This window comes from Sinocyclocheilus grahami, unplaced genomic scaffold (assembly GCF_001515645.1).
Source record: "Sinocyclocheilus grahami isolate Dianchi unplaced genomic scaffold, SAMN03320097.WGS_v1.1 scaffold257.1, whole genome shotgun sequence".
Lineage (NCBI taxonomy): Eukaryota > Metazoa > Chordata > Actinopteri > Cypriniformes > Cyprinidae > Sinocyclocheilus > Sinocyclocheilus grahami.
Window position 1 is genome coordinate 1101112 of NW_015505436.1, and position 10895 is coordinate 1112006.

Consider the following 10895-nt stretch of genomic DNA (forward strand, 5'->3'; position numbering starts at 1 on the left):
TTGAAATGTGTGAACATAAAATGCATAAGTCTCATGGTTAAGACATCATAATACAGAGTCATCTCACTACAAAACTATGCTGGAAAAACACCTCGAGATGTATCCAGGGGTTTAACTGGGTGAGATGATCTAGAAAGGTTATATTTCATATTTTACAATAAATAAAAAATAAATAGTATTGCCAGTTTGTTTGCCAATCCATTCCATTTCCTGTTTGTTTTTATTATTTATTTAAAATTAAATTTTAATTAAAAAAAATATTTTATCACTTTTTATTTTATTATTATTATTTTATAAAAAAAATTTATCCAGCAAGCTGAATATTATTCAGGCTAATAATTATTTCTATTGCCAATATTAAAATGCTATAATATTATTTTGTCTACATAAACTACAAAAAGACACTAAAACATGACATTTAAAATGCTAATTCAGAAATCACAATATAATATACAATTAATTTTGTTACAATTTTTTATTTTTTTTTAATTAACATTAATTTAAATGTAGATGATGGCTCTAAGAGAAAGAGGACAAAGAAAGAATCTAAACGGAAAAATATTTCATTTAATTTCTCTTCTTATTTATTTATTAATTTGCTTGTGTGTTTTGTGTCTATTTTAGGGTTCTCCACCCCCCCAAAAGCCCATTTAATCCCTGGTCGTATAATGCTTTATTTACATTATTTAGTTATAGTTTATTTGATAGTTTATTTACAGCCACTAGTTACATTTCTTGGCAAATGTCTACTTTACAGTCACAAAAGACAGTGACTAAGAGACAAAAACAAGACAATCACAGGCCACAAGGGACAGTAACTCGAGCAGGAAAAAATACTCCAGGAGCTTCAACAAGGCCTGATTATGTCTGCAGTGTATTAAAATCCCCTGTGAATACAGCCAGGTGATTGGAGGATGACGAACCCGGCTAATGCTGAGTGATGTGGATGAAGGTAAGATGCTGTGCATGGTGTCTAGAGGATCAAATGTGCACACACACTCATGCAAATGTACTTTCACGTACACACTCAGTCAGTGGGATTTAGACTGGAGTCCTCCCTCCCTCCTTCTCTACTCTAATCGCAGTGTTGTGGGTTTCTCGCTGTGGCTCTGTGGTTGTTTTCTCCTCCCTCTCAGGAAACTCTGTCTCTCTCTCTTTGCTGTGCATATAAGTAAGCAGTGGGAAGGCTTTTCAGCAGACAGAGAAAAACTATGCTAGAGTACTGTAGATGCAGAGAGGTGTGTGTAGTGTATCGTCAGCCGTATGAGACTGAGGCAGCGGCGTGGGTTCTACAGGTGAGTGACCTCTAATTACTGTGACTCAATATTTTATATATACACACACTTCACATGACCCTGTTGACATCAGCAAACTCTGAAACAAAGTACATGACAAAAGTAGGCACATTCCAACTTCTTATAGCATTTCTAAAATTGTTGTCTGTGTTGTTCTGAGTTAAGCATACTCTGTAATTCAGTGTATCCAGACGTCAGTGAAGGTTTTGAATGATGGTAGACACAGAGTTAACTTAAGCAATATGATTTTTTGGCTAGTAACAAACATTAACTATGACTTTTGCCTCAAACTCCTAATTTGCTGCTTATTAATAGTAAGGTAGTTGATAAGTTTAGGTATTGGGTAGGAATAGGGATGTAGAACATGGTCATGCAGAATATGTGCTCTATAAGTGCTAATAATCAGCCAATATGTTACAAATAGGCATGCTAATAAGCAACTAGTTAATAGTGAGAAGTGGTCCCTATACAGTACTAAAGTGTTACAGATTTTTTTTTTAATCTTGTGTCTTGGAAACATAAAGCTAACAAAAACCAATGTTTGCTCTCTTTCGATAGTAGAGGCAAAGATGTTTACATGGGGTTTCGAAGACCTTTAAATATGGATGCACAATACTTGAGTACCAAATGCATTGTTAGCCGAGGTTTTTAAATTTATCGGTATTGATATTGAATTTTTAATCATGCTCATTTTCTCTGCTTTTACATTTGTCATAATTTAATGCTTACGTAATGTAAATATCTCAAAACACTACATTTAAAAGCACTGTAAAACGCAATCTTTACAAATCTCAAAATGTAAATTTTTTATACTGTACATTATTCCTAAATTGAAAACAGTATAAATCGTACATTTTAATATAGTACAAACACATTTAATACAAAATAAATGAAGGAATTTGTAAAGTTAGTTAGATGTAATACAATTTTTAAAATACAATTAGAATAGAGCCGTATAGAGTTGTTATCGGTTATCTGTCAAAATGTGAAAATAATTATCAGCCAGAATTTTTATATTAATGCATAATATATCACTCATAGTGTAAAGGGGATTTTCAACAGTGTTGTGACTATTTTGAATGGGAAAGTTGTAGGGTAAGACCTTTCCGCAAAGAAAATCAAATGAAAGAAAACCTAATTAGCTCATTCCAAATATATGTGTTCCTCAAAGGGTTTAATTTAAAGTTTACTGTCAGGAAATGTGCCGTGGCACCACTGAGGTCTTTGAACAGTGGCTCTGTAAATATTTTGAAGTGAGTTAATCAGAGGGAAGGGTTTACAGATGAGATTACGCACTTCCGGATAAAGAGCTTCCCTTGGGTGACGGCCAGTGATGCTGGAGAAACTGACAGCCTCTAACGTCAACGTTTCCCAGGAGCCCATGATCACCGTGAAGACCACTTGTGGTATATGGTAAAAACGCAGTGTCATTATACCATTTCATTGTCAGCAGTACTCAAAGGCAGCTTTAGAAGATGCTTATTGTGTCAGCAGAGCCCAAAATACGATTCTTTGATCCTCAAGAGATCACTTATTATCCTGACTACCTAAGAGAAAACAATCCACCTCAAACCAAAACACACTTTCAGATTAACCCGACGTAGATCTCTGTTTGGGTTCCACTGTGATTAAGATAATCTTTTTAAGGTTTTGTTTACCATTCGAGCATTAAACGCAGCAATAAATAACCAAATTAGACCTCTTATCTGTGATCTTGGTGTGTGATCTTTGGATTCAAATAACTTTGAGGAAAGATCAAATGGAAAATATCCGTAATGACAATGAAAGCTACGGATGTCAAAGAATGTCATCTTGTTTCATTTGAGGCAAACAAATGATTAAATGGGAACACTTGCCTCATGTCATCCTTAGAGACACAGATATAAAACCACACATCTTTTGAGGCGCCCTGAGGTTCCTTTATGGCAATTCAAGAAACCTCTCTGTCTCCTGTTGTAAATCTGGCTCAGTCATATTTATGTTTCCAATTTGGATCAAATTCACATTTGGATGGGGCTGAATGAAGTCGCATCGAAATCCAAGCATCAGGTCGACTCCATGCCTTTTGTGGTTTCTCTGAAAAGGTTTCTGTAAAAGCTACTCTCACTGAGCCACATGTATCTTAATTATTGCCAGAGAGGGCTGAGAGTTTGAGGAAGCTCAAAGATAAATAAATCTATCTGAAATACAGTTACAATCACTTCAATTCTCCGAGTGTTTTCATTGACGGCTAACCCTAAAGCTTCTTGGAAAGTTTTATTCATTCCCCAACTTGAATTCCCTCGCATACTTAGGCATAGTCACATGTGGGATCCTTCCTCTTCTACATATTTAACAACCTTTGTCACAAGCCACGGTATTATAAATAAAGCCTTTTATACATTATCAGTGTGTGAAGGTATTCCATGCACAAATGCCATGAAGATCATTTGTGAAGCTCGATGCAAAGCAGAGGTCTTATTATTCAGGAAGTGGTTTAATTCTTCCCCCTCATGGCACGGGCCCGGTGCCAGTCCTAGGGGAAAAAGGAGCTACGGCGCTCTCAGCCAGGCTCTTTCCACTCAATAACACAACCACCACGGGGCTCCACAATTTGCCTTCATTCGCAACATTCCACGCCATACCTCATTTTTCAACCTCTGATTTAGCACATGACTGGCATTAATAACCTCCCAATACATGTGTTACTGCCATGCTTACTAGTGATTGGTTCCATGCCTTATTCTGAGAGAAACTGAGACTCTTGATTATCTGGTACTAAAGAACATCCTGTAACATTTTTAACGAACTTGGAGGCTATTACTAAAACCACAATTTTCAATTTTTTTCCAATTCACAATGAAATAATGAAAGTCAGATGAGAGGTTTAGTATACTGTGCTATGCATACAGTAATCCTAAAAGTTTTTGGAAACTTGAGAGTATCTGACTTTATAAATCTGCTAAAATTCACCTTAACACCAGTGTTAGTTGTGAGAAAAGCTAAGAGTATTTGTTTGCAGATGCCAGTTGGTTATATCTAATGCAATGAAATTCATACCCTTTATCTTTATCTTGTCTTTTTAATGCTCTAGCATGCAGATAGGGCATCTGGCGAGGGCAGCTATGATTATGGCTATGTGGGTGCCACACTGGTGAGAGTATGTGGCTGGATTTGGCCACTACCCTTGTGGTTAACTGCTGGTTTGACTGATGACTGCAACCCCAAAGTAACGTTTGACTCATAATCAAACCAAGCTGAAGCACAAAATGTTATGTTTATGCTTGATCTTTCCCTACTTTGCACAGCTAACTTGGCTTAAGACTTTGGACAAATGGCTTCACATCCATCTTAAAGATGAACACCAAAGCCATTTTAGACATTATCTACTGTGCCAGTACCAAAAATGCTTGTATTTCTTGACTGTCTATACTGTATATGTTCATTTAGTTGCAAAGTTTTGCAAGCTAATTTTACTTTACAATCAGTCGTAATTGCTTTTATATCTAAGAATAGATATTCAATGTTTGCACCAATGAACTTAATATAAACTTAAAATTAGCACGAACATGCATTTAAGACAGCATTTCAATTCAGTGCATGTTATTCTTAAGAAACATCATTTGTCCTCATAAGATTTCCTTAATTAAATAACTCCATTTCGGAAATGACTTTCATCTTGGTTGCACAGTCTACTGTTAACGAAATAGCTATTTAGGCATTGTTTTAACAAATTCACATTCAGGGTTGGCTCAGTTCTTATATATAAAGTTACTGGTATGAAATCCAATCCACTCTGGCATGAAATCCAATCCCATCCTATTTTGTTTTGATTAATTGAATATCCTGTTTGACTCTGAATTCACCACATGAATTAATTTGTTTATAAATGCCATTTCACATTAAGCTATCAAGTCGCATTGGATAAATCATGCTAAATGTAAATGTACCAGTTATTGTGCAAACACTGTATAACTCTGTGTGCTACTTACCTCACTTCTTTTTTTGTCCCTCACAGGATGATTGACAGTTGCCTGTGCTGAGTCACGTAGCAGAATGCCCGGTGTGCCCTGCGGGGCCTTGCAACACCACACTGTGCCCGTAGCCTGTGCCATCATCTGTTCCTGGCTGTTGATCCAGGTCCATTCTGCCATTTGCCAGAAACCTGCAAAGCTGCCTCTGGTGGGCCGCAAGCCTTTCCTGGCAGCCTGGAATGCTCCACTGGATATGTGTATGTTGAAGTACAATATCAACGTCAGCCTTGATCTTTTCCATATCAGTGGCAGTCCACGAGCCGTCCACACGGGCCAAAATGTCACCATCTTCTATGCCAACCGCCTGGGTTACTACCCTTTCTACAACGAGCAAGGGGTTCCCATCAATGGAGGCCTACCTCAGAACAGCAGCCTTGAAGCACATCTTCACAAAGCCCGAAAAGACATAGCACACTTCATCCCTTCGGAAGACTTCCGTGGCCTGGCTGTGATCGACTGGGAGTTCTGGCGGCCACAGTGGGATCGTAACTGGAACAAAAAGTACATTTACCGACAGCGTTCAAGCGAGCTGATTGCACAGGCTTACCTTAATGTGACCGAGAAACAGGTGCAAGAACTGGCACACTTGCGCTTCGAGAAGAGCGCCAAGGAATTCATGCAGGGCACACTGAAGCTCGGTACACAAACTCGTCCGCACGGACTCTGGGGTTTTTATCTCTACCCTGACTGTCACAATTACAATGTACATGCACATGACTACAACGGCACATGCCCCCAACAGGAGAGCAAACGCAACGACCAGCTGTTTTGGTTGTGGAACAGCAGCACTGCCCTCTTCCCAGCCCTCGCTATACGCAAAGGCCACATGGACAGCATTCACAACCTGCACTTCTCACAGAACAGGGTACTGGAGTCGCTGCGACTGGCCTCCCTTACCTCATTGCCCTATGAGCTGCCTACATATGTATACACACGCTTGGGGTACAGAGATGAGGCCATGGCGTTTCTGACCCAGGTAGGAGCAAATGCTCAATCAGAAATCTAAATATAAGATGCACTTTGGGGAATCATTCACAAGTCCTCAATACAATTTTATCATACAGTCAAGAAGAATCTCTGTTTGAATCTTCTGATTGTTATATGTTCAAAAACAAATGGTGATCATAACATTTATATAATTTTCTAACATTTCTGGACAAATTTGACCATTTCTAAAGGACCAATGTCCTGCAGAGTTTAGCTCCAAACAGCTCCATCACACTTTCCTGAAAGTTTCTAGTGCACCTGTAGACCTTGATTAGCTGGTTCAGGTGTGTGGTTGGAGCTAAACTCTGTGGGACAGTGGTCCTCCAGGAAAAGGTTTGGACACCCTTGCTCTAAACCAGTGGTCTCAAACTCAATTCCTGGAGGGCCACAGCTCTGCACAGCTTAGCTCCAACCCTAATCAAACACACCTGATCCAGCTAATCAAGGTCTTCAGGATTACTAGAAACTTCCAAGCAGGTGTGAGTTGGAGCTGGTTGGAGCTAAACTCTGCAGAGCTGTGGCCCTGAGTTTGAGACCTCTGCTCTAAACACAAAAACTGTGAGTCTGAAATCAAGAGCTCCCTCTTGTGGTCTAACAGAACAAACACTTGTACAGTAATAATTTCAGTTAAACTATTTATATTTTAGGAACTTTTCATTGCAATGATGTTATATACACGTATATACATTCATTTCTTTATTCATTTTCATTTCACAGAAAGACTTGATACATACAATAGGAGAAAGTGCTGCTTTGGGTGCTGCAGGATTTGTCATTTGGGGGGATCTTAACCTCACTTCTTCAAGGGTGAGATTTTTAACACCATTTGATATACCTGAAATATCTCAAAAAATCGGTTCACGGGTACCTTCTTCTACAATTGACATTTGACATTTGTCTCATTAGTCAAGACTGCTGTGCTTATTAGTTAAAAAAATGGTTCAAGGACAAAATTCCTTGACAAGGGATTTTCAAGAAAACCTTTCTTCTGGAGACCTACTGTCCTTTGGAGTTTAGCTCTAAATCTAATCAAACACACCTAAAACAGCTAATCAAGGTGTCCATGATGACTTGAAAATTGCAGGCAGGTTTGTTGGAATAATAGTACAATATACAGCTAATTTTTAAAGGTGATCCATTGTAATTTATTTATTTATTCACTTTTTAATGCCATGCCAGCATCAAGGATATGTTCATGGCGATCTCAGAATAAATTACACAAGGTATACAATTAACAAAAAGTTCTAAAAGACATTTCAGATATACACTAGACAAAAATTCTAAAATACATTCAGGTGATACATTTTTTTGATCCATTGTAAAGCAGTGGTTCTAAACCTTTTGACTTAAAAGTCGACAGATAAATTAGATCAGATAATTCAGACATTAAATCAGATAATTTAGACATGTATGCTGTTATTATGACAAAGCTGCGTGTTTCCAAACTTTTTGATTAAAATAAACTGGGATCATTGATATAATACATTAAACACAATTCATTTTGTGATTCTAGAAGTTACAAGAACCATACGTTTTTCAATAAAAACCCACTGGTTGAGAATCACTGTCTTAATGGGACCACCATATTTTGGGGTCTGTGTCATCAAAAAGTTTGAAAAACCCTGTTCTAGATATTTTCTGTAGCAGCGACACTTTAACACATGCAAAAGGTCACCAGATACAATGATTGCAATGCAATGTGACATTTACATTGATTTCTGGCTCAATACAGAATGCATTAATAAACTTGCCAGCAAACTTTGCACTAAGTTTCCTGTAGTTTAATGCCACAGTTTTAACTTACTGTAACTTCCTTTGTCCCCTCAGCTCAACTGTTCCAAAGTAAAGGCATTTCTGAACCATAGACTGGGTCAGTACATCACTAACGTTACCCAGGCAGCAGAAATCTGTAGCGACTTACTGTGTCAGTCCAATGGGCGATGTGTCCGTAGAGACCCACAGGCACCACACTACCTGCACCTGACCCGCGGCAGCTATCGGATCCTGTCCAATCGAAACGGCACCTTCACCGTGACTGGACAGCCATCTAAGAATGAGTGGCAGATGCTGGCCGACAAGTTCCGCTGTCACTGTTATCAGGGTTATGAAGGAGAGTGCTGTGATAGCATAGAGCCGGAGGAGACAGAGGAGGACAACATGATCAAAGAGGATGTGGAGGAGGGAAAGAAGAAACCAGAGGTCGACAAAGACATACAGGATAGTGCTGTGCCTTTACAAAACGCGTTCATCCTGACTGTTCTACTCCTCTTGTTGAACTTCAGTTCTATTTAGAGGTGAAGTGTGTATTTTCTGCACCACTAACATCATCAGGGGGCTGTTTCATAAAACAAGTTTACCAAACAAGCCATGCTTATTTCAGTTAGTCTGACTTATTTTGAACCAAATCAACTGACAATTAGGCCATGTCCACACGTACACGGGTATTTTTATAAACTGAGTTTTTCCTTCCGTTTTAAAAAAAATCTCCGTCCACATGAAAACGCAAACGCAAGCTATGAAGCACTGTCAAGAGCATGCCAAACCAACAGGTGGCGATATAATCTCAACCGTAAAGCCATGTTGGCCAATCAGAAGCCTGAAAAAGTTTCCAGTAGGCAGAGATAACAGCAAAGGCTCCGACGTCACAAGCCAAAAACTCCGGTTTCGATGTCTACACGATAACACTGCAACCGGAGTTTTTGAAAATCTTCACCCTGGCAGGCGTTTTCAAAATTGTTCGGTTTCAGTGAACTGGTGCTGCGTTTGCGTGTGGATGAATGGCCAAACCGCGTAGAAAAAGCTGCGTTTTTAAAAATAACTACGTTCATGTGGACAGGGACTTAGTCAGACTAACTGAAATAAACCTGGCTTATTTCGTAAACTTGTTATATGAAACAGGCCTCAGGTGGAACTGCAAAAACAACAATTAATGTTCCCAAACAGGTTTCCCAAACACTCCCCCCATTGGCTGAATAAACAGATAGCCCCGCCCAAACTCAAATCATTCATTAAGACACTGTTGGCATGTTCAGCTGGTCAGATTCACAAACAGAGAAATGTTTTTAAAATACTACAAAGACAAAGTTTACACTAGTGGTCAACCAAAATAAAGATTTTTAGACAGGCAACACCGGTAGCTTAGAGAGCAAGGTGGTCAATGGCTGATAAATATATATGAGAATTTGATTTAAAGATACCAAATAACTCAAGCTGCAATTAATTTGATCACAGTTGACACCTACATTTAGCAACCTACAGATAGCTAAATTACAGTTGTATTTTCTCCTATCTCAGATTAGAAAAATGACACACTTCACCTTTAATGAAAAGTGGCTAAAGAGCCACTTTGATGGCACATCATGACTCAGTCAGGTTTTAATATTTGTGATTTTGTAATACTGAAAAATGATAGATGTTACAATGGTGCTGTATGCTAATGTAGATGAGATGCAAGCCTTGTTTGCACAAACTTCAATCTGAATATTTTTTTTTAATAACTGTTCTAGATGAATGCTTGATGATTGTTAACTTGTCACTGTTTTCTGACAGGAAAGGTTAAATCTATGCAGTCTGTTTTTAAAAAGCACTGACACCAAGATGCTTCCCGTGATGTATATTAGCAAGCTTATCACTTACACCAATACTTGCTATCAGAGCACTTCTAAGTCAGGGAGCGCTGGGTATGCAAAACTTACCTAAATGAGGTAAGATCCACATATTATATTAACATGTCATGCTTTATAATCTAAACTGACCAAATGTTATATTTTTCAAAATTGCTACATACTAAATAGCTAACCTTAAAATAATTATATATCAATTAATCCTTATTTGAAGTAAATTGTGCTAGTGGGTCAAAATAATTCTTAGCCTAATGGTTAAAATCATAATAAAATAATAAAATGTGCCTCAATTTATAATATTCTCAAAAAAGGGAAAAAAGATAGTATACACAAAATCATGTTAAGATGTTACTGTTCTCATTTTATTAAGTTGTATAAAACACAATACAAATGCCAACATGATAAGTTTGTCATTATACCATTACATGAAACAATTAATCTTTATATCTTTCATCATATTTTAAGCTTTTATCAATATTGCACACTAGAATAAATCATTGTACTCATCATATTAATGATGAGAAAACTCAGTGGACACAACCAGAGTTGAAGCTAGTTGAATTTCATTAAAGTACAAAGTCTCATTTTATTGTTTTTGTCCCCCAAATTCCTGAAATGTGTGTTAAACCAAAGATTATGAAGATGTAGCCTATGTTTACACATGTAAGTCTGCATTTGCTAAACCACAGTATGCTGTGGTGCGTGAAAACTCATTATGATTGTACATTAAACTGTCTTTTTTTGCTCTTGTTTGAATGAGGCCAGAATGATTGATACTGAAAACAAAGAAAGGTATTATGCCTCAGCATCTTTCAGTACTTTGAATACTTTTAATTAGCAAAATCTGCAAATACTGTAATAGAGGTCTACAGATTGTCTTACATGTCCAGTTTCAGGTTGAAGGATAATCAGACCATGTTTTATCACTATTTTCTGACCCGTTTTGACTCAGTATGTAGTTTTCTAAAATGCTGCAT

General features: G+C 37.7%; 1 protein-coding gene across 3 annotated transcripts; it reads left to right on the forward strand.

The window, feature by feature from the left end:
- The first annotated feature begins 1122 nt into the window (after positions 1 to 1122).
- LOC107598834 (hyaluronidase-4-like) lies at positions 1123 to 8684 on the forward strand. Of its 3 annotated transcripts, XM_016290274.1 has the most exons (5): positions 1125 to 1295; positions 4369 to 4503; positions 5293 to 6284; positions 7013 to 7102; positions 8123 to 8684. In XM_016290274.1, exons 3-5 carry the CDS (start codon positions 5331 to 5333, stop codon positions 8585 to 8587), a joined length of 1509 nt encoding a protein of 502 aa, XP_016145760.1. In that variant the 5' UTR covers positions 1125 to 1295; positions 4369 to 4503; positions 5293 to 5330; the 3' UTR covers positions 8588 to 8684. The 3 variants fall into 3 exon arrangements, with proteins under 3 accessions (XP_016145761.1, XP_016145760.1, XP_016145759.1); XM_016290273.1 differs by lacking the exon at positions 4369 to 4503; XM_016290275.1 differs by lacking the exons at positions 4369 to 4503; positions 7013 to 7102 and having other exon boundaries at positions 1123 to 1295.
- Positions 8685 to 10895: the final 2211 nt, after the last annotated feature.

What these genes read in the sequence shown, in the direction of transcription:
- LOC107598834 (XM_016290274.1), top strand. Translation starts at nt 5,331, where the DNA reads ATGCCCGGTGTGCCCTGCGGGGCCTTGCAACACCACACTGTGCCCGTA. An exon ending in CCATGGCGTTTCTGACCCAG is followed by an intron (nt 6,285 to 7,012) that starts GTAGGAGCAAAT and finishes TTCATTTCACAG; the next exon opens with AAAGACTTGATACATACAAT. An exon ending in TTAACCTCACTTCTTCAAGG is followed by an intron (nt 7,103 to 8,122) that starts GTGAGATTTTTA and finishes TTGTCCCCTCAG; the next exon opens with CTCAACTGTTCCAAAGTAAA.